At 35.7% G+C, this 26,690-nt stretch overlaps 4 protein-coding genes across 13 annotated transcripts in view; 1 reads left to right on the plus strand and 3 right to left on the minus strand.

The window, feature by feature from the left end:
- Positions 1 to 1,071: 1,071 nt before the first annotated feature.
- Positions 1,072 to 4,829, minus strand: LOC143431130 (solute carrier family 53 member 1). Its single transcript, XM_076907660.1, has 10 exons — positions 4,654 to 4,829; positions 4,273 to 4,364; positions 3,996 to 4,149; positions 3,649 to 3,893; positions 3,123 to 3,384; positions 2,692 to 3,059; positions 2,156 to 2,498; positions 1,790 to 1,959; positions 1,579 to 1,712; positions 1,072 to 1,503 (listed from the first exon to the last, which is right to left on the minus strand). Exons 2-10 carry the CDS (start codon positions 4,339 to 4,341, stop codon positions 1,242 to 1,244), a joined length of 2,007 nt encoding a protein of 668 aa, XP_076763775.1. The 5' UTR covers positions 4,342 to 4,364; positions 4,654 to 4,829; the 3' UTR covers positions 1,072 to 1,241.
- A 4,643-nt stretch (positions 4,830 to 9,472) lies between these two features.
- Positions 9,473 to 14,781, minus strand: LOC143431275 (breast cancer type 2 susceptibility protein homolog). The gene is made up of 12 exons (XM_076907871.1): positions 13,059 to 14,781; positions 12,829 to 12,975; positions 12,664 to 12,752; positions 12,362 to 12,595; positions 12,122 to 12,272; positions 11,847 to 12,056; positions 11,557 to 11,767; positions 11,291 to 11,484; positions 10,942 to 11,201; positions 10,678 to 10,864; positions 10,226 to 10,501; positions 9,473 to 9,997 (listed from the first exon to the last, which is right to left on the minus strand). The coding sequence occupies exons 1-12, from the start codon at positions 14,670 to 14,672 to the stop codon at positions 9,641 to 9,643; spliced, it is 3,930 nt and encodes a 1,309-aa protein (XP_076763986.1). The 5' UTR covers positions 14,673 to 14,781; the 3' UTR covers positions 9,473 to 9,640.
- An 836-nt stretch (positions 14,782 to 15,617) lies between these two features.
- On the plus strand, positions 15,618 to 17,722 carry Polr1f (RNA polymerase I subunit F). The gene is made up of 4 exons (XM_076907698.1): positions 15,618 to 15,905; positions 16,084 to 16,226; positions 16,327 to 16,522; positions 16,595 to 17,722. Exons 1-4 carry the CDS (start codon positions 15,715 to 15,717, stop codon positions 17,469 to 17,471), a joined length of 1,407 nt encoding a protein of 468 aa, XP_076763813.1. The 5' UTR covers positions 15,618 to 15,714; the 3' UTR covers positions 17,472 to 17,722.
- A 3,336-nt stretch (positions 17,723 to 21,058) lies between these two features.
- The window catches only part of Cyc (basic helix-loop-helix ARNT-like protein cyc), a 52,818-nt gene continuing 47,186 nt past the window's right edge, over positions 21,059 to 26,690 (minus strand). For 2 of the 10 annotated variants that reach the window (XM_076907658.1, XM_076907657.1), the window contains exons 8-15: positions 25,905 to 26,087; positions 24,358 to 24,598; positions 24,064 to 24,202; positions 23,802 to 23,920; positions 23,633 to 23,715; positions 22,976 to 23,136; positions 22,734 to 22,881; positions 21,315 to 21,764 (exon numbers count right to left, since the gene is read on the minus strand). In XM_076907658.1, the coding sequence (XP_076763773.1) occupies positions 21,580 to 21,764; positions 22,734 to 22,881; positions 22,976 to 23,136; positions 23,633 to 23,715; positions 23,802 to 23,920; positions 24,064 to 24,202; positions 24,358 to 24,598; positions 25,905 to 26,087 (1,259 nt within the window). In that variant the 3' untranslated portion in view covers positions 21,315 to 21,579. Of the gene's footprint in view, positions 21,765 to 22,696; positions 22,882 to 22,975; positions 23,137 to 23,288; positions 23,558 to 23,632; positions 23,716 to 23,801; positions 23,921 to 24,063; positions 24,203 to 24,357; positions 24,599 to 25,904; positions 26,088 to 26,690 lie in introns of those variants that run through there. The other 8 variants (XM_076907650.1, XM_076907659.1, XM_076907651.1 and 5 more) reach the window with 8 other exon arrangements.

The following is a 26,690-nucleotide window of genomic DNA, read 5'->3' on the forward strand; positions in this document are numbered from 1 at the left end:
ACGAACACGCCTGACTTGTTGATTATTGCATGATCTATCACGTTTTGAACGTATGAGAATAGCGTATTAAATGCTTTCTTAAACACGTCCATTAGCATCGGATATTGAGAGAAATGGTTAAGGCATGTTTTCGCAATTATGTCCAGCCCCTTAAAAATAACACTGCACGTGATACTAAAGACGTTATCATTGTGTAGGGTACACAATATATTTCTCGCTTACTATATTAATTTACAACTTGCTATTCTCGAAAAAATTACGAACAATGAGCGGACATTTTGCTTAAAAATTATAATACTAGACTGTACTATATTGCTTGTTGCACAAGTATAAACGGACGCTCGCATTTACGTGGGATCATCCCTGCCTCTAAATACAACTTGCTATTATGTACAACTACGGTATCCTATGTCACATTTTATACAATTTTTAGGTATGAAATTATAAATTCATTGATCAGAATTGAAGACTATAACATCTAACGAATGCATACATCATTCACACACAACGTATCACTAATAAATTAGTCTACCTTTCTCTAATAATTCATCGATTTACAAAAAAGTTCAGAATGTTAATTAGAGATATAAATAAAATCTAGAACTCAGACAAGAAATAATTACCGTATTTATATATGTATATATCATTAAATTGACTAATACTCGTACGTTCTCCAAATCAATTGATCGATAGCTGTGCATCAAGTGCCAGTATACCTTTATGGAAGACATCATAGTATAAGTATCATAGCACTGAATTATTTAAAAATATGTTCAACAAAAAATTTATTTAAGAATTGTATATGTATATATGTATATATATGTACAAGGCACTTGCAATAATTCTAGCCTTACAGTCTTCAATTTTGACAAATAATGGAACTAAATGTTAATTATTTATAAAATTCAATTTGTATTCCCCTAAACTATAAGGTTTGTTTTGGTTCCTTACTCTACACTGTTTTAGAACGATTCTAGGCATGCGCGATAGCTTTACACACTTTTAATTCCTATGGAACAAATCCCAAGAGCGTGTTTTTTCTTTTTTTCAGAACTAGTTCGTTACGAACATGTCCAGGATCATCGTTATTGTACAATTGACGCTACGCGATCCTACACCAAGTGCTATGGTCGATTACGCGAAAGCAAAACAAACCTATAGATTCTTACAAAACCTACTTGACTTTGGAAACAGTATTACCTTGTACAGGTATACGCAGCGACACGATCGAGCTGCTATTTTCAACTAGCGTTCGATATATCTATATCAATCGTTTCTTCTTTAAGTAGTGCTCGTTTGTCCTCTTTAGTGTTTGTCTGCCGTTTACCACCTACTTTGCGTTTACCCCTGTTAAGTACGCCGTTCTCTTCGTCCATCATACGTAAGATTTGCGTCTGATCGGAACTCTCTATCGGCGCGATCGATATGTCGCGAACCGCGCGGAATTTACCGCAATTGTTTAAGTGTTCGTTCTCTAAACGGAAGAAATTCCAAACGAATCGCCTAGAAAGTGAAACGTACTCTTGTCAGTCACCAGATCATCAAGTTAAAAAATTAAAAGCACGGCACACGGCTTACCTAAAAACTTCAAGAGGTGCTACTATGGACGTCATTAAGTCGCTGGACACGTATTCGCATTCGACTAGGACGAAACTGGCTATCCACGCGAATCTCAGGATGAAGTCCTCGATTATTGCGAAATAATAGAAACCCTAAATGAAAAGGTCACGCGTAATACATGTCTGGAAACGTAAGGAAGAAAGTTATGTGCATATGCTTGGCTACGTACCGCTGCTGAATATACTACTTCTTCGCGTAAAAATTTATTTTCACCAGCATTGCTGTCTAAGAGGCCCCAGTCCATTTTTAAGTCCCAAGTTAAGGAGTATATCGAATTGACGCAGCAACTGATCACCCAAAGCCACAGCCACGGATTTCCCCAACGTGTCTGGTAGTCTACTGAAATATTTATTTCCTTTTTATTGAGAACATTGCACGCAACAGAACTTCAATCGTCGATAGAATGCACTAAAGCCTCGAATAATGGAACTGAACTGATCATATTTAACGTTAACAAAAATCAGCTTTACTTCAGAAAGATCTTGATCAGTTCAGATACTCAAGACTCGATTAAAAACATTTAATTACAACTTACCAGCACGATAAGCGCACATGGTATTACACATCACGACGAGGAATGTAGTTGAATACTTTCCAGCATTAGCCAAATGTGGAAATGCCTCTTTCGAGTCACGATATCGTCGAATGCATTGCGCGAAACGGAACCATGCGGGTAGACAATTAACAATGGGTCTAACGAGCAAAGACCCAGACATACACTGCGCGCTATCGCCTGCATCCAGCCAGTTTCCATTGGTAATGTAAAAACACGTTAAAAAATGGAAGTCTAACAGCGCTACAGCCATGCTGTTCAATTGATCCGCCAGCCAGAAATCAGCGAAGTTCACGTACGCGAATGGCGATATTAAAACTCTTCCCTAAAGAGACAGAAATTACTTGGTTTTTAAAACAAATGGCGTTTCTACGCGATACGTATCGTCGTTTCAGAAGAACAATAATATTGTAGAAGATGAAATTACGACTCTGTCACTCTCTCAGTCGTATTTATAATTAAGTAGAGGATGTATCATTGCTCCTCTGAAGCAGCAATATTGCATTCACGATACTTACGATGATTTTCAGTAACCAAAATCGTGCTTCGTGCCGGAACATTTTCAACGGGTTCAAGAGAAATGCCAGCATGATGCAGACTAGAACTAACGGGTTTACGTATGGCGGAATGCTTAGGCTGGCACTGTACAAAAAGCTTAACAAACTAAGGGTCCAAATAACACCTAAAACAGCAGCCAATTCCATGAGGTGCTGCTCAGAGAGATGATTGCGTGGATCCAACTCGAATATCAGCACGTGATTCACACCAGACGATCGCCATCCGTAAACGTTGACGCCGATGAGGAATAAAAATTGTATAATAAGCAAAGGTCCGCGATATAATCTAAATGCAATCTTTAAGTTTTCTCCACCGTCGTGAAATATTGCTGGAAATTAAACGGAAGTGTATTTCGTATGTTTCAGTTTTAACCAGTGAGCTGTTATTTTACCTGAAAGTACAACTGCCACGAACAGGACGATGAAGCTGCCAGAGAATAGTCCGACCTTAAAAGTGGTCCACGGACTTTGATGTTCGCCTAAAGGTGGAACACGCAAACGTTTCATAGCTCGTTGTCTGTCTCCGCCCTCTAAATCGTTCGTCACCGTGGCCTCTGTATCCTGTATGAGTTTGTCTATGTCTTTTGACGTATAAAAGTGTGCAGTTTCGACGCATTCCATTCTCCATTTCGAACCAGTATCTACGCACAACAACTGAAAATAGAAATAAAAATGGTATTACACCTCCTGCAACAACGGGCGCAGCAAACACGTACACTATTATATGTGAGAGGTGTGTATTGGGTTTTTACTTGTGTTTAATAGGATAAGAGACTTTAAAATAAGCATTAGTTCTTTCCTTATTTATTTTTTCACTATTATTTAAATGAGCCTGTAAACACCTAGAGAAATATGAAAAGATTAAACATAGATCGGTGAAACATGTTAGCTAGGCCGCATCTCATGTATCGTATATACCTTATCGTGTTTTTTAAGGATCTTTCGAAAACCAGTGTAATTTAGATTCTGATAATTCTGAAGGAGTATCAGGGACAAGTAAAATTCTGAGAACGCTAGCTTCAATTCTCTCAGCTTTCTCGTTGGTAACAGAGGCTTAACGTTCACTTTTCCCTTATTCTTCCCTCCGCCGTGCTGCAGTTCCAATGCTGTTTTCAATTCACTTAAAAGACCTGCGTACTTGCGAGTGGCTTCTGCTAACTTTTCTATAGACAAATCATTGAATGATAAGTATCGTTAATAAGTATTACTGTAATCTTTCATCGAATGTAATTTATACGCACGCAAACTTAGCAATATTTCCTTACCAGAGTAGAAGGTATTAATCTTTTTTAATTCACGGTCGCAAAATGTGAAGAACACTTCATCGAAAGAAGCAAAGTGTCTGGATATCATTTCTGGTTCAACGCTCTCTGCGGATGGTGCCTCTTCCACAGCCGCGTAAAGCATGGCTTTCATTTCCTGTTAACCCAAACCCAAATCATTTTAATTATTGGTCCAATGGTAGATATTTCTATCGTTATAAATTAGTTAAAGTATAACAATGAATTTAATACAAAACATACTATTATTATTTCATTTTACCTCATAACTGATGTATTGCTTACGCCATTCAGGCGTAATATGAGCAGACAAATGCTCCGCGAACTTCATTCTGCTTAAATTAATACAAGAATCTGAAACATATAAATTTATTTAGACTATTGCAAACATAATAAAAATTAGTAGAATATTAAATAAATAATATCTACACGGTGCAACTAATTTTTATAGAAAAATCACTCGGTTCTCATACAAATTTCTGATGATAATATTTACTTCTTATCTGTGAATGAAGTAATATAAAAAGCGTACGCAGTGAAAGAAACGCAGATATTGTGCAACGATGATGTATAATATTTAATTGATGGTTGGAAAAGGAGGAAAGCGAGAAATTTACCTAAGAGATCTGTTGTATACGCTCACCTTTATACGAGTTAAATCACAAAATAGGTTACACGCGTCGGATATAATGCTCTTTAAAACCTTTGTCGGCGGCGCTAAACCAATATTTCCTCAATTCGTTTACATCACGATAAACCGCTATAATTTCAAAGATCCACGCGTTTATTTTTATTTCTTTTTTTGCGCTTGAACTTGTCAGATTTCAGGCGGACCGTGCGAGCACCATTCTTCCACCGTCGGTTGCTGCTCGCGGACGAGCGGACGCATTAGAACCAGCACCGCGGACGATTACTTTTATTAGTTAATTACCCTTTTACAAGACGACAGATATTCCCAGTCTGTCAGCAAGCGCGGTGCTGATTGCATCTGGCTAAATTGCTTTGATACACGCATCGTTCCAGAATCTGTTTGAATTAGATAAAGCACTGCACGATCGTCCGCGTAATAGAACTTGTTACACGCGATTTTGAATGGCACAATCGCCTCTAACCGCGAGCAGAGTTTGTCTATTATACGCTCTACTATATTTGTTTGTCCTATCTTGTTTCTTTCATTGTTTTTTTCTATCGATTTTAAACGTCGCTTCCGTCAATAAGAGTCGCCTTCGTTTTTATGTTGTCATTCTGAAACAAACAACTGTAAGTTTCAGTGAATACTTTGGAGGGATACATGTATATTTATCGTAGTGTTACCGCTTTAGATTCAAATGAATTTTTGCAAGTCGAGTCGATCGTTTCGCAAATGAAATTCACCCTTTCTCGAGTCTGTTACGCTGCTGGAAATTAATTGCATTGGTTCTTCGTTCACTTGAAGCGGCGCTTGATAATTTCATACTCAGTTTGTTTCTCTTGAGGATAGATTAACTTCTTAAAAAAACGTTCTGTTATCTCTTGCAGTCTTACTGTTAATTAATTCCAACGCTTGAGGAAAGGACAGAGCAGGGAACGGAATAACGTTTCGCATTCTTTACTTCGCATCGTTGCGCATATATTGCTGCAAAGTAATTATGTGTAATTAGCGTATCTAATTGTATAATAATAAGAGAAAGAAAACAGAACAATTTCCCTAAAAATAATGAATATCCATACAAAATTAATATGTATTACACTTCTAATGCTTTCCTGACTTAGTTTCCACTTCTTTCTCCTGCTCCCTGCTCCTCTCTCTCATCTTAATTACAGAATTTTTAAGTACTGCTGATTAAATGAAAGAAATTCCTTAATTTTCGTCGCGAAGAAAGAGTTAGACTATTTATTTCGCCCGCTTAGAGTTAAGAGAGAGAAAGATATATAAGAAAGCTATAAGAAGGAGTGAGAAGGATGCTGTTGACTCTCTTCTGGAACTCCTGGCGCCATCTCTTGGAGAACTGCTGAAACTAGTCAGGCATTAGTTTCAGTACTTTCCACAGAGATGGCGCTAGCGTTTTTAGTAGTTCACTTCGCTGTCGATAACGCTGAGCGAGCAGTTTGAGCACTTTTTACAGAGATGGCGCCAGGGGTTCTAAAGTAAACTTCGTATCATCTGTCTCACTCTTTCCTATAGAATTTTTATATATCTTTCTCTCTCTTACCTCCAAGCGGGAGATATAATTTAACTTACTCGTACTATTCAACAGAAATTAAGGAATTAGTTTAATTAATCGAGAGAGAGGAGCAGAGAGAAGGAAAGAGAAGCGGAAACGAAGTCAGAGAGGCAACGGATGTGTAATATATATTAATTTTCTGTGAGAAACATTGTTGTATAACTATTTATAGTATATAAAACTTAAGTTTTATTGTAAATAGTATTTTATAATCATTTGTAGTATAAAAAACTTAAGTTTTATTGTAATTTCTTGTATATTTAAATAGTTTTATTGTAAGTTATTGTACATATTGTTAATTTTATTGTAAGTTACTGTACATACTGTTAATTCTATTGTAAGTTACTGTATATACTATTAGTTTTATTGTAAGCTATTGTACATATTATAAGTTTTATTGTAATTTATTGTACATATCAGCAGTTTTATTGAATAAATCAATTATTTAAATGGAATAAAACCAGTTTTATCATTTGCCACTACTTCTGCCCAACTCCAATCCCTTATCCAAGTCATCATCATTAATTAGAATAAGTCGAATCATCTTATATTCGCTCGAAAACTCTAAAAATCGCAAGTTCCTGAGATGTGACGTCACTTCCGGGGATCGCCAGAATTCTTGGAATTCTTAATGACGTCATTTCCAAGAAGTGGCACTATTCGAATACCTCCTCATATGTTATGTTCTCCTGATACTTCGTCGATTTTTCGACTAAAATCTTCAAAATCCAACTTTGATGACGTCACAGGGGTTCTTGGCGATTCCAGGAATTCTCGATGACGTCATTTCCAAGAAGTGGCACTATTCGGATACCTCCTATGACGTCATGTTCTCCTGATACATTGTCGATTTTTCGACCAAAATTTCGAAAAATCGACTTTGTATCAGGAGAACATGACGTCATAGGAGGTATGCGCGCCACTTCTAGGAAAATGACGTCATTTCCAAGAATCGCCGAAATTCCTGGAATTCCTGATGACGTCATTTCCAAGAAGTGGCACTATTCGGATACCTCCTCACATGTTATGTTCTCCTGATACAAAGTCGATTTTTCGAGCAAAATTTCGAAAAATCGACTTTGTATCAGGAGAACATGACGTCATAGGAGGTATGCTTGCCACTTCTAGGAAAATGACGTCACTTCTCGGAATCGCCACAATTCCAGGAATTCTCGATGACGTCATTTCCAAGAAGTGGCACTATTCGGATACCTCCTCACATGTTATGTTCTCCTGATACAAAGTCAGATTTTCGGGTTTTCGAACGAAAAATTCGGAATTTTACCATCTGATGACGTCATCAGAAATATCGGCGATTCCAGGAATTCTTGATGACGTCATTTCCAAGAAATGGCACTATTCGGATACCTCCTATGACGTCATGTTCTCCTGATACATTGCCGATTTTTCGACCAAAATCTTGAAAAATCGACTTTGTAACAGGAGAACATAACATATGAGGAGGTATCCGAATAGTGCCACTTCTTGGAAATGACGTCATCGGGAATTCCTGGAATTTCATCGATTCTTGGAAATGACGTCATTTTCCTGGAAGTGGCGCGAATACCTCCTCACATGTTATGTTCTCCTGATACTTTGTGGATTTTTGGAAATTTTAGTCGAAAAATCGACAATGTATCAGGAGAACATGACGTCATAGGAGGTATCCGAATAGTGCCACTTCTTGGAAATGACGTCATCAAGAATTCCTGGAATCGCCAGGAACCCCTGTGACGTCATCAAACTTGGATTTTCAAGATTTTGATCGAAAAATCGACGAAGTATCAGGAGAACATAACATATGAGGAGGTATTCGAACGTGCCACTTCCTGGAAATGACGTCATCAAGAATTCCTGGAATTCTGGCGATCCCCGGAAGTGACGTCATATCCTAAGAACTTGCGATTTACTTTAGATTTTTCGAACGAAATTGGCGGGGACAAGGAATTGGAGGTGGACAGAGGTAATGGTAAATGATAAAACTGGTTTTATTCCATTTAAATAATTGATTTATTCAATAAACCAACTGATATATACAGTAAATTACAATAAAACTTATAATATGTACTGTAAACTTATAATATGTATAACTTACAATAAAATAATAGTATATACAGTAACTTACAATAGAATTAACAGTATGTACAGTAACTTACAATAAAATTAACAATTTGTACAATAACTTACAATAAAACTATTTAAATATACGAGAAATTACAATAAAACTTAAGTTTTATATACTACAAATGGTTGTAAAATAATATTTACAATAAAACTTAAGCTTTATATACTATAAATAGTTATACAATAATGTTTCTCACAGAAAATTAATATATATTACACATCCGTTGCCTCTCTGACTTCGTTTCCGCTTCTCTTTCCTTCTCTCTGCTCCTCTCTCTCGATTAATTAAACTAATTCCTTAATTTCTGTTGAATAGTACGAGTAAGTTAAATTATATCTCCCGCTTGGAGGTAAGAGAGAGAAAGATATATCAAAATTCTATAGGAGAGAGTGAGACAGATGATACGAAGTTTATTTTAGAACCCTTGGCGCCATCTCTGTAAAAAGTGCTCAAACTGCTCGCTCAGCGTTATCGACAGCGAAGTGAACTACTAAAAACGCTAGCGCCATCTCTGTGGAAAGTATTGAAACTATTGCTTGACTTGCCACTGGTTCTAGTGGAGGGTCAACAGCATCCGTCTCACTCTTTTCTATAGTTTTCATATATATCTTTCTCTCTCTTACCTCTAAGCGGGAGATAGAATTTATCTTACTCATTCTAATCAATGAATATTAAGGAATTTCATTATTTAATAGATGGATGGATGGTTAATTATTTAAGAGACGGCGCTTCTGATTCTGAAATAAAATAAAAATTGTATTATTCATTCAGGAAAATGTTTATAACAAACAATATTTCACCCACGATTTACATATTACAATATTTCTTACTTCTGTTTTTTAATTAAATATACTAACTACATGAAATAATTGTTTAAAAGTAATGTACATACAGCGATAGAAAATAAACGGTATAATACACTACTTTCTTCTCTTTTTTCTCTGCCCGTCCCTAAGATTATAAATTATATCATATTTTTAGCTAAACCTTGCTTGTTACTGTCTATCGCGACTTTAGGTACAATTAAATTAAAAAACTATTATCTGCTCTTACATATACATAAATAAAATAGGAATATTTATTTAAAAATCAATTATAAAAAATATATCATTTCACGGATAAGACAAATAGTTTCACATAATTCCAGATTTACTGTATCGTATATTTAATCATCGATTACATCTTATCGATAACTTGAAAATTGGAATCCTTACCATGTTCTTGAAAAGAAAAGGTTCAAACGTTGTAACAATCTATTATACAGAAAGTATTAAACAAATAATTAACAAAAATATATATTATCATCTGGAATTATGTGCAAATTTTGTATTTAGCGAAGTACGAGGTTTAGTTGATCGCAAAGGAGACTGAAACTCTAATGATACACGTTTGGAGCTGTTATTAAGTATAATTGGAGACAGACTAGATGGTTCACCATAGCATTGCAATTTTTCTATTCGTTTCTTTATAGCTGCGGATCTCACTGATCCATTATTTGTTCCCAGGGATCCTTCGAATGCATTAGAATTCTCATTCTGTACCATTTTATTAATATTATGCTTATCAGGTGTGTACTGATCTGATTTCCTTGATACTGACTTCTTCTGTACTTCTCCTACAATTTCTTCTCTACATGTACTTATGTACGCATTGATATCCTTTAAAAGTATAATTAATAAGTTACAATACTGTAGAGATACATGTAAAGTCGGATTTTAAGTTAAAGTAAATATAATTTATCTGTTTTGGAGATAACAGTGATAATAAGTAATCAAAGAACATATTAAAGTATTTGAAATTGTGTCAAATTAATTATTAAAGTAATGATATGCGAATATAACAGACAATTAAATATTAAAATTCTTTAATATCCTCAAAATATTTACCGTTATCGATCTCTTCAATTCTTCAAGAGGTTGCTGAAGATAATTCTGTCGAGGATTACGTGTAAAACTGCTTCGTTCTGTGCAATACGAGATTGGTATATTCCACGAAGTAGCTCGTCGCCATTCTAAGTTGTTACAGGCAATAAAAGAGCCTACGTTACAAATTTCTGCATACCCGTACGAGGATATTCCTTGCCAGAATAGTATCGACAAATAGAAGGACTGAGAATTCGCGTCTCGATACGCTAAATGTACAGCCTCGAAATTTTTCATACCCTACAAAAGTCCACGCAATTAATGTTAAATCTAATTAAAAATCGAAACAAGTAATGATTATAATAATAGAATGATAAATGTTGAAAATGGTAGACAGTTAAACTTCTTTTAAAAATATAATGTATTCGACAATAAAATAATAGTAATGTTAATAATATAATTTGCGTACAACTTACATACGGTTCGTTCCCGATGGAAACGACAACTCCTACTGTGTCAAATTCTCCATACGCAGGTGCAAAAGTTGGCTTACTTATGTCGCATAACGCTGTATACGTCCTTCGAGGCGAATTTGTCTTCGAAACTGAATTAATCTGGCTAAACATTGCATTTCGACCTGCAGTCAATTGCAGTTCGTTACCTCTGTTACAGTGAATAATATTATATCACGCTTGTACGATAATTAGAAATAACGGAAGAGTATAGTAACAAATTAATACCTCTTCATCGAGGGCATAACATTAGAAATCGATATATGATTTCCTTCTTTCAAAATGTCTAGAACCTCTTCGCTGGGAGACCAGATTGAAAGAACAGCGGTTATCTCTTCTTCGACAACGCGAATTTTCAAAACAGGTGTAACTTGTCGAGGTGGAGGTAAACTCTGCTGCAACTGCGATTCTAATTGTTGCCTGAATCTTTCCTCTTTCATACGACAGTTACTTCTTAACTGTTCAAACTCTCGCTGCGAACGAAATTCCTACAACAGATTACGTGTATTTAATAAAACTATATGTAATTGTATCGAACATAATTACGCTCAATTTAATTGAAACTTGATTTATATACCTCTTTAGATAATCTCTCGTAATCTTCATTGTACTCGATTGCTGCTAAATCAAAACCGTCTGCGTTCGAATCAGTTGCGTTCTTTCCACTATAAAAATATTTTTCTGCTTTCGCATAGAATGCTTCTATTAATGAACAGCGTTCTTTTTCGTAAGCAATGTTGACCTTCTCCTCGCATTTAAGGTTTCGAAAAACTAGAAACAGAAACGTATAGTTAGAGGGATTAAAAAATTGTGTAAAATGTGTTACAGACTTGTGAATCTTACTAGATTCTCCTGATGAAGTTTTCTCATGATATAGCATTGGATACACCCTTGCAATTGTCACTTTAATTTTTCCAATTAAACCGCCATGTGGATAAATAGTTTTTAATTTAATGCACATAGGGCCAGAAGGCACTATATAGCCCATCTTTGTGTCCCATCTTGCTCTTCTTGTCGAATTTGTATGCAATTTTAAACATACATTTTCTGGAACCTAAGATTGTTTCATCTTCTGAATATTCACCGCTAAAACTTCAACTAAAATATCAGAAAACTTTTAAGAGATCATTTACCTCCAAAGGAGAGTATCCTTGATCACAGTTTAACAATTCGCATCCATATGTTAATAATTTTGTTCCTTCCTTAACTTTTCCAGAGATTATATGTTTAATCAATGCCTGATCAACTGAAGCTTGAACACTGTACCAACCATCTGTTAATATCAATCTCTTCGATGGTGTTTTCAATTGATCAGTTTCATCTTCACTGATCGAGTCATTACACTGTAAAAAAAAAAAATATATGTACATATGTATATTTATATGTATTTACATTAAAAAAAAAATACCTCTTTAATGGATGCCACACATAAAACCATTCGTTTGGTTGAAGTATCATCTTTCTCCAAAATTCTTCTTAAAGCTGGTCTTTGAAATCTATCAATTTCTCGTTCATAACGGTACTTCAGTTCCATCATTACTCTATCAGGCGTTAATGCTCTAGGAAAAAATTCATTGATATTAGTATGATAAAAGATTCTCAAATTATTTAAAAAGCAGGTGCTCTTTAAGATAATTAAATGTTTTACCTTGGCAAATTGACAGAACCTAATTTTATTCTATCTATCGACGCCAATTTCCATACAATCCATTTGTAATGGTTCTCTACCCATCTGGTAGGAACTAACTTGGGATCTACACCTGGACTTGCCAAAAAGCACCTCTTAATTTCTGTTATTCCAGCATAACTATTTTCATCCAAAATCAAACGTCCACCATCTTCCAATTTCAGACCATCGATATTATTTTGCACAATATCTTGCCTGAACAATATGTACTAATGTAATAAATACGTGTAAAAAAAAAGCTGTAGACCAAACTTATATCTCACCCATAAAAGTCTGCGCATCGAAACTTGTATGCTACTGCATTATCAGCTGTTATATCCAGAATTTCAGGAGGTAATTTCCGTTCGATAAGCTAATGATAAACAAATCCATAATTACAATTATATTAATCAATTATATATCATTTAAAATTATTCTTCAACCGTTACCTCTTCATATGTACGTGGAATAGGTTTCTTTCCTTTACTAATTTGTTTCCAAGATACACGATTCTTGGCATTACTCTTTTTATGAAAATGTAATTTACTAATTGTTGGTTTAGGTTTATTTCTCTGTTTTAAACTGATTTGTTTATCCTGCAATTAACAATAATAATCTGTTTAGTCTTTCATTGTAAATATATCATTTATTTTAATATGTTACAATAAATATCACCTACTTGTTCCAAAGCAGCTTCTAAACGTTTCTCTAATATAGTCACAGATTGATTTATAAAGTCTAACATTAATTGAGAGTCACTAAATTCATTGGTATCAGTGAATTCATTGATATCCAAAGAATTAGACTTCTCTTCATTCTTCATTAAGTTCTCATTTTCTTTGTTTATACATTGTTTTGAACTTGCGCAATTATCATTTAATTCTAGCAAATTATTTGTACTTGCGCAGGTATTTTCTTTATCGTACACCTTTTTCCTACTTCTTGTGCCCTTTCGTTTCTTAGGAATAAATTGCCCTATCACAGGACTGGATGGAAGATCTTCAGCTTCTTCATCCTGTTTTACAACTGTAGGTGATGTCCACTGCTCAGTGAAATCTAAATTATTTTCATCTGCTAAAATTGCAACTGCACTAGTTGCAATTTCATGCGAAATAAAACAGTTATCAATTATTTCAGTTCCTTTAATTGTCTCAATTTTATCAGTGCCACTGTCTAATTTATTTGTACCGTGCTGTGTAGGCATTGAAGAGATGCTTGGAGTTTTCCCTTTTTCAATACTAGCAGAATTTTTATGAATACAACTTGAATCTCGAAATTCATTACTAAATCGTAACTTCTTGAACTGATTGGACTTTGTTCTCTTATTTAGTAAATTATCATCTAAATCTTTAATTTTTCGTTTCTGTATCGGTTTAAATAATGCAGGAGTACTCTCAGATTCCACTGGAACCTTTTCCTGATACAAAGTTTCTTTTATTGGAAACTCTGTATTATTATGTTGACTACGCGAAGTCTGAAAGTGAACATTTTCTATTTGCATTTTATGTACATTCATCTCATTTTCAGTTTTCCATGTTTCTTCATGGTCACTCTCATTAAGTTCCTCGGCAAGAAGCTTTTTTGCTTTCAATAACGCTTTCTGAGACACATTGATGACAGCACCACTGGCTGTACTAAAACCAGGGAACAATCCATCGCTTTTATTATCAATATCTGAAGTTTGACAATTAGTGCGTGCCTCGGATGTATCAGTGTTATTTTTAATGTTACATGTTTCTTTACAGTCATCAGTCTCTTCAAGCTCTTTAGCCAGAAGTTTCTTTGCTTTCATTAAAGCTGTCTGGGACAAATTGATCATATTACCATTGGCAGTAGTAAAACCAGACAAAAACGAATCGTTTTTATTATTAATATCTGAACTCTCAAAGTCCATATGTATCTCAGATACATCGATCTTATTTTTATTGTTACATGTTTCTTCGTAATCATTAGTTTCTTCAAATTCTTGAGCAAAAAGCTTCTTTGCTTTTGATAAAGCTCTCTGAGACAGATTGATCGTATTACCACTGGCTGTAGTAAAACCAGACAACAGCAAATCATTTTTATTATTATCCGAACTCTGATAATCCATGCGAGACACAGATGTATCAGTCCTATTTTCAACGTTACACGTTTCTTTACAATCATCAGATTCCTCTAGTTCTATGGCGAGAAGTTTCTTCGCTTTGGACAAAGCTTTCTGGGACAAATTGATCGTACTACCACTGGCAGTAGTAAAACCAGACGGCAATTCATCCGGTGGAGCTTTAAAACCTACATACTCATCGAACATGTCAGACTGACTTTCAGTTATGCATATTTCTTTGAATTCATCAGCGAAAAGTTGGTTCGCTTCCGCCAAAGCTTTTCTAGACACGTTGATCGTGTTACCACCAGCGGTTGTGAAACCCAACGAAAACCCACGACCTTTATTACTAATATTCATATTTACAGAGATCGTATAATCAATATGAACAATTACATCGAATAAATGAATATTTCAACGCTTCAAGCACTGTGAATCCCTTGATTATTACATTTCAATTCAAAACAACGGCATTGAGTGTAGATAAATTGTAGACACGATTCTTATGGGTTGCCCTACGCCATCTGGGTCGAATTAATATGAACCCACGTTGAACACTTCTCTTCCTCTAAAATAAATGGAATTTACAGACCAATAATTCAACATTTTGTTTTCTAAATTAGCTCGATTATTTTCTGAAGAGTTTTTTAAACCTTTTCAGTGATTTTTATAATCTTTAAGTTAAGATACTTTAAGAAACCAAAGTCCTACGCGACATCTAAGTCCGCTTACCATTTAACTAGCCCCTGTTCACTTTATAAGTTCTTGTGGCGCACATTTTGCATTCAATATCTTAGCATAGATTATTCTTTTTCTTAATTAAAATCCATTACTCTTTTCTACATCTTCGTCAACCCTTTCTTCCCTCTTTTAGTCGCCTCTTACGACAAGCAGAGGATACTGTGGGTGTATTCTGATCCCCACCGCACAGGGATGCACAAAAATTAAAATTTAATTAGTGAGAGCTCATTTTTACTGTAATAGGTTGAAAAATAGAAATTTAGATCTTATAGCAAGATGATTTTTATTTTAAAAAATAATTAGATAACTAGCGAGTCTATAAAATCGTTCGTTTCGCTCCGGTTAAGATTCGATTCCATCTTTTTTACGTCCATCATCTTTCGTGATTATGGTCGGTCATCTATTGAACCGGCAAAACATTTGTTTAACCTAAACACGTTTTCACGTACGCTGGTGAATGTGATTCGCGCGGGAGATCGTTCGTTGTACGGTTTTTTAAATAGTTAATATGAGATTCAAGGCGTACACAGGGATAACATGGTCAGATTTGGAGCTTATGGGCCTCCTGGAGGACGAGGACTCGCGAGTTTACTATGAAAAGTACAAGAAACACGTTGGCTTGCACCCGTTTCACTTGACGAATTTAAATGCCGCGTTGAATGAAATTTTATCCTCGAATTTAAATTCCTACGATCCTGAGTAAGTATGCGAGCCCTTATTAATTTTACTAAATACATTTATTATCTGGAACTTTTCATTTCCAGCTAGATTCACTTCAAAATATTGAAACCTTTGATAAACGTTTTTGGTTATATTTACAATTCTGATCTGAGCCATAACATATTTTAAGAAGTTCATAAGATTGCGTTTCTTGCAGCTTGAAAGGATTTTTGTTGGCGTACAAGAATCCAAAATTGTTAACACCACTGGGAGAGATATTTTATGATACGTGTTTCATTCATGTTGATATCGAAGCGGATTTTTATATATTCAGGCCAGAAGTTGGTTGCACGTTGAAAGGTAATACACTGTGCTGTGTGATTAACGCATAGAACTTATAGAGCAATTCGATACTTTGTTATAACAGTTTTAACGTTGTTAACGAGCATTAGTTTTTCAGGTGTAGTTAATAAGAAAGGATTGGATCACATAGGCATTCTTGTACACAAAGCATTTAATGTATCGATCCCAAAGAAGGATGACGAAGAAGATTGGGTGGGTGATGATCTTGAAATTGGTCAAGAAGTTCGATTTGAAATAACAATTCTTGATGTTGCTAGTAAATTACCGTTTATTCGTGGTTCCCTAAATCCAGAGTGAGTATACATGAACTTGATTCTAGTTGATATGAATTTTGAACATGTGTTTATAGAAATTTCTTGTTTCAGTGATTATTTGCGTGGTTGTAAATTAGTGCAAAAGAATGTTAATAATAGAAGGCTACCTTCGGACAATAATATTGAAAATAGCACTGAAAACTCGGTTAATAGAAATTCAAAGAAAAATTCTGCAAATGTTAAGAAAAAGAAGCATACATTTTTTGCAACTGATTCTGAAGTTACTTCCGATGAAGATGTGCCACAAGTGAAAGAAGAAATTGTTCGACACAAGAAATCTAGGAAAAAATCTGAGCAGGAAGAAGTAATTAAGTCTCCAGAGAAAAAGAAAAAGGAGAGAAAATGTGATAAAAATATTAAAGAAATTGACGAATCCGAATTTAAAGTGGCACCCAGTGAATATGCCAACAATTCATCCATAAATGGTGAAGTAGCGGATTATGAAGAATTAGCAAAACCTATCGATGTAAAAATTAAAGTTAAAAAGAAACCTAAAATTTCAAGTTCACAAAGTAGTATAGAGGAAGATAATAATGATGAAAAACCTATAAAACATCAAGTAGATAAAAAGCTAAAGAAGTTATCTAACTTGGACTCTAAAGCAGATGTTAAGAAATTTAAGTTCGAACTTCATCTGTCTAGTAGTGATGTAGAACAAATTACAGAAGAAAGCGTATTTGAAAGTAAACCAAAGATAAAGAGAAGTCCAGTGAAAAGGAAAGCACAACATGACAGTGATACATCTGCAAATGAATTCACTACAGAAAAATATATAAAGACTCCGAAATCCCCAAGTAAAAAGGATTTGAAGAAAATAAAAAAGGAAGAATTAATGCAAGTTTGTAAAACGGAACCTGTGTCAGACGTCGAGCCAGAGTTTGACTTTAGCAATGTTAACGTAAAAATTGAGGAGTTTAGAGATAGCTAAAAAATATGGAACATTGTACAAAAATATATAATATTATTTAATTCATTAAGTCTCTGGCTCAACGTTCGATTCGTATTTCTTTTTATTTAATTGCTTACATACTGAGATTTCGCCATACTTTTCCGCTATTTCATTATTTCGAAAATTAGTATTCTCTGTTTTTACCTTTACACCGCGAACTGTCTTATCTTCTGTCTTCTTCTTCAAGTGTTTCACATTACTCTGTCCATGTGTCTCGTCAACATCGATATTGTCATTGTTGAGTGGATCTCTTCTTAAGTGAACCTTCATGTCTTCATGAAACACCTTTATAGCATCGCGCTTTAGTATTTTTAGTTTAATTTCTTTGTTTAAAGATGACAAAAAAATACTTATAGCTATACATATGTATGTAAACGAATGTAATTGTATAGATATATATGACACATTCATAAATATGCGTACGCACAGATGTACATGTAAATATTAATTTTACTTGCTATGCTAATAACGAAGTTGTATATATTTCATATGTCATTGACTTTAAACACGGTCCCTTTCTTTTATGTGCGTTACACAATTTTATGTATCATATAATAATTTTTGTTTCAATTATGCAACGGTGAGTTCCACTTGTGTATAATTGTATCACGTCGCAATATAAGACAAAAGTGTAGTTATTTTATTACATTCAACATATTTTGAGGAATCAAAGTACAAATACAACTTCTAATTGTAAATGATACGATAATAAAATTTTATATTCGACTCTTTACATGTGTATACATTTTCCTGTTATGAAACGATGATGTAAAAATTCCAAAGAAATTATTTTATAATATATTGTACGGTTTGATCATACATGCGAAGCCAGCAATAATTTATATTAAGAAATATAAAAACATGTTTATTTACATACAGATTTGTCATTTTACATCACAATTATATTGCATATTTCGCAGATTGAAATTTTCGTTGCATACTAAATTCTTGTAAATACCAAAATTCAATAAATCATACATATATAAATGCTGAATTTTAGCATTTTATAAAGCATACTGCTTCATAAAGCATACTGCAAAAAAGTTATTATAACAGACGTATTGTACGATAAATTAAAGGATGATATTTTTTATCTTATTAAAAAGAAAATGGAATTATTAGACCCTACATCTGCAGACTTCAATGCGAGTGGAATATTTTTTACCGTCCTTTCACATTAGACTGGTATATAATAATCGAAAATATATTTTAAACACATTTTTCTGCAATATTTATACCTTTTATTTCTGTTAAACGAATTAAAAAAACGCTTAAAACATATATATATAAAAAATATGTACATATTGATAACGTAAACGATCTGAAAATCTTAAGTTTCTCACTTACGCCAAGGAATTTCTTGTAAAAGCAATAATTTGTTTATTATTATTATTATTTTTTTTAAGATTTACAATGAAAAATTTTTATATAAAAACAATTACAGCTTTGAAAAATTTGTCTACGTTAGCGGTGTGATCAAACATTCTTTCCCTATATAGTAACATTTATTTTAAAAGTACCATTTATACTATATTATGTAATAATATATATTTATTTACATATACACGCTTTATGTACATTAATTTTATGTAACATATCTAATTTACCGTTTTCATTTGATCGGTTCATCAAGCTGTATCGTGAAGTGATATAATCAGTTTCATTTTCCTGCACAAAAATATTCTATCTTTTGTTTTCTGCTTTTTCCCTTAAGTCAATGTCTAAGAAACGAAACAATGAATGACCACTTATGAAAAACTTATGTCAAGATGTTTATAAAAAGGTAACTTGAACTACAAAAGGGTAACTTGAAAAGGAAGCGTACACTCCCTTCTTCAGTTTAATTACTCTACCTAACGTTTTGAAACATCTGGAGGAAACTGAAGCTTCGCAATTTCTATCGTTCTCGTTTAGAATAATTGGACTATCTTGCAAGGATTTCCCTTACAATTAACACGTTCAGCGCGGAATCGAATACTGGGGGACGGACCAAGGTACATTTCCCTATAAAATGCAAAAACAGTTGTATGAATTTTTTCTGTCACGTTTTCTTTCTCGAAAAATACGTACACAGATAGATTTGTCACGTGTACATTCGCTTCATCCGCGCTGAAAGTGTTAACGATGCACTGACCAAACGTAATTGGCATCTCTTCAATGCCTGGCTGATACCATTGGAAATGTTGAATTTTGGAGAAGATATGGAATTCGTAAAAATTTGAACTAAATGGTTCTAGTATTGTCGCAAGACACTGTGTTGTATAAACAGCATTTTCTATTCAGAATACCTAATACATCACAGTATATGCTGATGGCATCGATAGGCGTTTTAATCGCTATGTCCGATTACAGAATCGTCTCTTTGTCGCGTGTTCTTTAGAAACAACATAATATGGCATGTGAAGAAATATGGGGGCACACAATGACCGCAGTTAAAGCTTTCAGGTGTAAGACTTGTACTTCTGAAAGAATTATTCCAATGCTCCAGAGAGCAGCGACAATTCTTTCAAAGAGGTATAGCTTACGCAATAAACAGAATGTACTTAATTGAAGTAGCTATTTCAAGGATTAAGTTATATTAGTACAATTCTTGTAGCGTATCCACTTAACAGCCTTAACAACAATCATTATGGGGGCTCGTGTTAGCAGCCCTTCAACTTCGCAGCCTTCGAAACGCTCTTTTACTATTTTCAACGTCCTTTTTTACAGTTTAGGTACGCTTTGCGTCATCTAACACGTTCCGTGGGAATACATATTTACACGCAAAGTTAATTTCTCGCTAAAACAACGCACAGGAACTTCGACCTCGACACTTGGTGTAGCGTTCGTTCCTCGACGTTCTCTGGGTCTACCTAATAAAACACTTCATCCCCCAACGCGTTCGACGAATGCACGATGGTCCGAGTTGGTTTGCACCGTGAGTGGCACACGCGACACAACATTTATACTGATTATCGTGTAAAATGTTTCAGATACATGTATGTACAGCGTTAACTTATCTCTCTGCCTTACGACAGTGTGCAATGAATATATACATATAAATATCCACGTAATTATCTTTTAAAATAAACATCAGTGTACGGTCTCGTTGACTGTTGCTTTCTAAATGCCCTCGGAACCATGTGGAACGATTTTGCCGCCTCTTTTTCCATCCATGTAATCGTTTTCTTCGACACAGACAACGTTAAATAATTTATTTGTCACTGTTCCGGTGGAATCTAGATAACAAGAGTCAGCGAATAAGTCTGCGAATGACTTTTCTGTTGATGCTGAAAAATAGAAGCGGAAGTGGATCAGTAGATTACGATGACATACAAATTGAGGTAGCGAAGCTATTGAGCGAAAATTCGAAATTGACACTTCTAAACAATCATCGGTTGATTAACGATACAAGTCGAACTGGAATACGTTAAAGTAAAATAATTTCCCACGTTCAGTCGAATCGTACCCTAGTCTTGTACAAAACCGAGAGACAGCAACTGTTCGGTTACAAATTATGGGAAAGAGTCATCTCATCAAGGATCTTGACTCTGCTGCGTTGAAATTACCTTCACTTACAATGCTCGACTATGGTATCCGAAATAGAACTCTGAAATCGAACTTTGATTTGCTCGTACCCCAAAAATAAAACGCGGAATAGAAACGTCCACTTAAACTTAATAGTAGATTAACCGTCCTGTACGTTTGATGTTCCGTTCTTGATCACAGAAATGATATGCCTATAAAACTAAAACGCTCGACGCGTCCTTTAGACAGCACCTTTAGTTTCAGCACCAAGATTCGTCTGCTTTGAACTCTGTCCCAAAGAAACCCGAGGGGCGAGGTGAACAATCAGCAAAGATGTTCGTACACACTAAACAGTCTCCAGACAGTTGGAACATAGACACGTTTTGGCGTGAGGGCTGATCAAGTACTTAAAGCACGACGAGAACTAAAGCAATGCGAAACGTTGGTCCTCACTTGATACTATTTACATGTACACACACACACACTATTAGCTCCCGAAACAGGCGGCATTTGGTACCTTCGTTGGACTGTTCCGGAAGCTCGGTTCAGTTTCGCGGTGAACAGGATAAATAGAAATGTACTATGGAAGCGGCCAGGGCAAACCAGAAAAGTCCACGGGACCACCTAAACCTGCGTCCGCCTCTAGGAGGCTCATAATCACGGCCATCGCTGCCTCGTCGTTACCATCCGATGGCACCGGGTTCGATGACTCGTTAATAGTGGTACCACCGATCATGTCCATCATATCCTCGTCTGGTGACGCTCCTAAAAGGAGGGGGATGTTATGTTATGCGCAACAGTCATTCAAGGGTGCGAGCGCGGGTGTCGTTGTGAACCAGGCCTGTGCAACTGGAGTCCGTACGTTTTACGTCTCGTTCGGAGGTCTTGATGGTGAGATAATTAGCAGAGATAGAAAGTGGACTACGAGTAAGATCCAGTAAGGTCCCAAAAGAATTTCAAGCGTACACAAATTCCATTCGGTGGGTCTGCTCGATATGAACGAACGATAGGAGAGAAATATTCCTAATTGGTCTGCATATAGATGGTCTCTGATGCAGAAGGTTCAAAATTAGAGCTTCCAATTTTGATGCATAAGACTGTACACGGATTTGTGTATACTTTAAATCGTATAATCAAGCGCCATACCGTTATAGCGATCCTGTTTGGTACCCTTGATGAAAATTGTGTTCGTGTACGTGCACCAATTGCATAGGCCCGCTGTGAACGCTACTATCGAAACTATAACGTTACACCAAAAAAAACGAGAGAGAGAGAAAAAAAACGTACTACGGGCTTGATTGCTGGATGTTCGAACCTTTGAAAGATTATCGAGAGGGAGCGGCAGGCTCCCGCTATTTTCCTTTTTATCTGCTTTTCGTGAAAAAATGGAACAGAATTTAGTAACAGGGTGTGCACAACGGAATAGAATTCGTGTAACGAAGTTAATCTATACTCGAGAGAAGTTTTCAATTATTTTTTTTTTTGTATTTCATCCACGAACGTTAAAAATTTCGATTGCTCGTTACACTGGCTAGCGCGACGATTTGTCAAACATCAGAACGAACTTCCTTTGCCCAATTTCGCTCAGAGAAAACTCGTGTATCGTGTTTCGTGTTCGAATAAGCATTTGACCCGGTCTACTTTTCTCTGAGCGACCTAGTCTTTTTTTTGGTAAATCCGGCAATCACACTACACACCAAGAAACGACTCCTTAGAGACAGTAATAGCTATGACCTTGGTCGTTCGCGATGCTATTCAGCTGCAAGTTGTTTGTTATGTGGTTGTATGTTGGTGTAGGATTACTGCTGCTGTTGTTGCTGCCCCTGGTTGGCTGCGCCACGTCCTGCACTCTCTCAGGCGATGCGGTTGTAGTGATCTGTAACTTGCAGAGAGAATCAAATGTTTAACAGAAAATTAATGATAATTTTTTGGGAAGACAAGAGATTTGGAATTGGAACTTGGATGATTATAACTACCTCAGTGTTTAATAAAGCAGATTCAGCTCCTGGCCCGGGGCTGCTACCGGAAGAAGAATCCTCACCGCGTCTTTGAAGATCCAGAACCTCTTCCGCTATCTGCCGCCCGATTTTACTTACCTCTACGTGACTTGAGATCAACCTTTCTAACCCGCCGTTACCTACAATTATTTTCAGTCATGAAATGAGAACGATTTTTAAGAAATCCTGAACACGATTGAAATAATCGTAACAACTATAACAATATATAATATGTTTATAATAGAATTCAATTCTGATGTTCGACGACGAGTGTTATTTAAAACAAACGAACAGGTTTCAAGCTTTCATATTTTATTGTTCAACTTAAAGTGAACGACTTGGTATTGGTATTACATAGAGTTTTTGTACATGGAACAATGCTTAAAGATAAATACTTTTTCTCCAAGCATTTGATGATCCTCCTTCCCTGTTAGTCGAAAAAGATGACAGAATATGCGAGTACATATCAATGAAAATCACTTTTAAAAATATTGTATTCAACTGACTAATATTTTGTTGTGTTTCTTCAAGTATATCCGACTGAAATAATTTCATTGGTACCTTATGTAAATCGAGGATTAAGCACAATTAAAAGCACGAGAGAAACACTAGCGTTGAATGCAAATTTCTACTTACTTTGCGCAAAATAGTCGTAATTGCCCTGAACGCTGGAATCCTCAGATCTGCTCCCACTATTCGTGACGGATCGGGAGTCACAACTGGTCATATTCACAAACGTACAAGCGTTTTAGTCGAATTTGTCAGAAGCATTGAAACTGTAACGCAGAATATCGTTGAAACTTACGAAGTAACGGAGTTCTTAGCTATTAGGCACTCGATATCTTTGGTCCACGGATTTCTGAAAGATTTCCATTCGGATTGAAGCTTCACGAAGTTCGCACCTTTGGTTCTAAACCTGTATATCTAAACAAAAATCACTGGACATTTAATACGCAGATACAAACGCAATGAGAATGAAAACGTCGAGATGAAACTCAAAGTTTTAAGCAACAAAACTTGTACTAAAAAAAAAAAGTAGAAATCTTTCTCTGAACGATGCGACTCACCTGTGTAGTTACACTCTCGGATGCCTGGAGAGCAGCTTTATGAGATTCCGCCAGATGAGGGATATCATCGTGGTGATAATATTCGTACATGCTGGTGCCCAGCAGCTCTTGGGGTAGGAAACCTAACACCAACGTAGCCCTGTAAATATTTGCTGTTCTATCATACAAATCATTATAATAAACTATAAAAGACCATATCCTTTCTCGACTACGTTTCACGTTACAAGAATTGAGAGAGCGCTTATCTGTTTTTTTATCTTGAATAGTACAGAGATTAATTGATGAAATATGAACCTCTGATCGACGAAAAGGAATTTGCCATCCATCGCGTGCCGCGAGACAAACTTTATTGGTCTTAAACGTGGCTTTTTAGGTAAGGACGTAGGTATCGTGGACTGCAGTCGACCAACTGCCACTAGACATGACAAATTGCAAGCCTCTCCGTCTCCGTCGCCTTCTTGCTCCTCGAGGTCCATTTTCGCAGGCGCCCAGGACTTCAAATAACCGGTACACTGAATTACACAGTACTTCCAGTCTATACAAAATAAATGGTAAAATTTAGTTTTAGATAACTCTTTCTTGAGAGTGGACTGCTTGTTACTGGAATATGAGGCGAATCTCCATTTAGATTCTATTATTTTTAATTTACATGAAGTGAGATTACTTAAAGTGGTACCATATAAGAGAGTGTAACTCTTTTCTACAGCACAATCATCAGTTTCTTTTTCGCAGCTCAAACGTTGCTGAATTTTTCAAAGGCAAACCCAATAAATTATTCGCTGACAACGATGATGAATTGTTCGATTGCAAAGTTCACCGTCATAGATGAACATAGATCATTAATTTTCCCTGGATTTATGAAATCGACAGAACGGGATTTATGCCACGCTGGTCTCGCGTCGCTTAATTTGTAACTATATAATGACAGCTAATAACTCTTTCTTCCGTTAGGTGCCTGATTGCGTGTTATTCTTATGAAGTGTGAAAGATGAACGATATAAATACTGTGGAATGGGAATTGCGAAGGATGAATAGCTATTGCGTAACAGCTCCGTTGAATTATTAGTAAGATACACGATTCAGAAGATGTCCCAAGTATTGGATGGTTCTTGTCATGTTTACTCAAACAGTTTTGCTTTTTTGCTAAACTGATGAGACGACTGCTCGAAACATTACGCGAACGCCTGCTAATATTTATGTCATATTATTCGTTCATTATTGGCTATAATTATAATCTCAAATATTTTCAAGTCAACTATTGACACTTGGATATTTTAATATTGCCGTTCTCGCTGTATGTTAACATTTATGGGTTTTCCTTGGCACTAACGTGTAAAGAAAATAATCCATATGGAAATTGGCAGTAAATTTGATATTAATAATAAGTAGTTGATGTCGTGTTGCATCTTAAGCTAGTAAAATTTTGCACCTCTTTCAAAATATCAGAGAAATACACGGTTGAAACTAGGAGACGAAGAAAGGAGGCGAGGAGAAAGCTGTGTAAAAAGATTCCTCCTATAGATCCTGAATGGTGTTCACTTTCCACCTTTGACGAGTCACGCGGCAAATATTCACGTCTCGAGATCTCAGAAACGATGAAAGGCAGCTGACTGTACTTGAAAACTTCCAGTGATATGTTCTAATATTTCTTAACACCGTATTCACTCGTTACTCCTCACCAGATTCCAAGTTTTTTCTCTTAACAGATCACTAAATGCAACTTTCTAATTTTTCTCTCATCTCAAGTTCCTTACCTGCAACACTTAATACATATGAAACACTTTGCACGGAACTATTTTCGAAGACTGATAAGTATTTTTAATAATAAACCTTCAGCTTACCGACGTTTTGCTGCTTTTTTCGTCGATGGTAACCGCTAGTAGTATCAGCTTCCTCTTTCACCTGCAATTCACCGCAACGAACACCTTCGACTTTCCGCTTCATCCTGCAGAAAAAGGACCTCCGTGCACCAGGACATAATCTCGACACTCCCTGGGGCACGTCCGTTTTCACTGGTAACATCGCTGAAACGATATTCATGCAAATTTTACTACCCGTTCCGCGTCGTTGGTTCATTTCAAACATAACTTTCTTATTTTTTCAACGTCGTTTACTGCAATATATTAAAAAACACATATTTCTCCCTATTTCTTCTTGATCCAGATGCAATATTCTGCAAGAGTAAAGCAAGCATTATACTTTAGCTTATTTTTTTTTATGCAAATGTTAGAGTATAATAAATGACACAATATATCGAGATGCACCAGGTTGCTTCCTTCTTCCTGTTTCTATTCTCTTTAAACTGGCGATGGCCCTTGCGAGTATCAAGGATCCTTTCGCATAATTCCCCACGGGGAATGCATGTACGTGTGCGCTACGCGTCTCGCATATTTCCAGTCAAATCGACCTTGACAGAAGGAAGAGACGCGGAGGAAGTTTGAGAAATGCGAACCAGAAATGCGACTGTTAACGATTCGATGGATACGTGACGATTTCAGGCTACTGTTCGATTGTTTTCTCTGGACAAAGGATAAGAACGATTAAATGCACTGGACGTGAATAAGACTTGCGGAATGCGGGTCGATGAATATTGATTTTCGATCTGGAGAATATTTTCAGGCTGAAAT

Source organism: Xylocopa sonorina, chromosome 17, assembly GCF_050948175.1.
Source record: "Xylocopa sonorina isolate GNS202 chromosome 17, iyXylSono1_principal, whole genome shotgun sequence".
In the NCBI taxonomy this organism is placed as follows: Eukaryota; Metazoa; Arthropoda; class Insecta; order Hymenoptera; family Apidae; genus Xylocopa; species Xylocopa sonorina.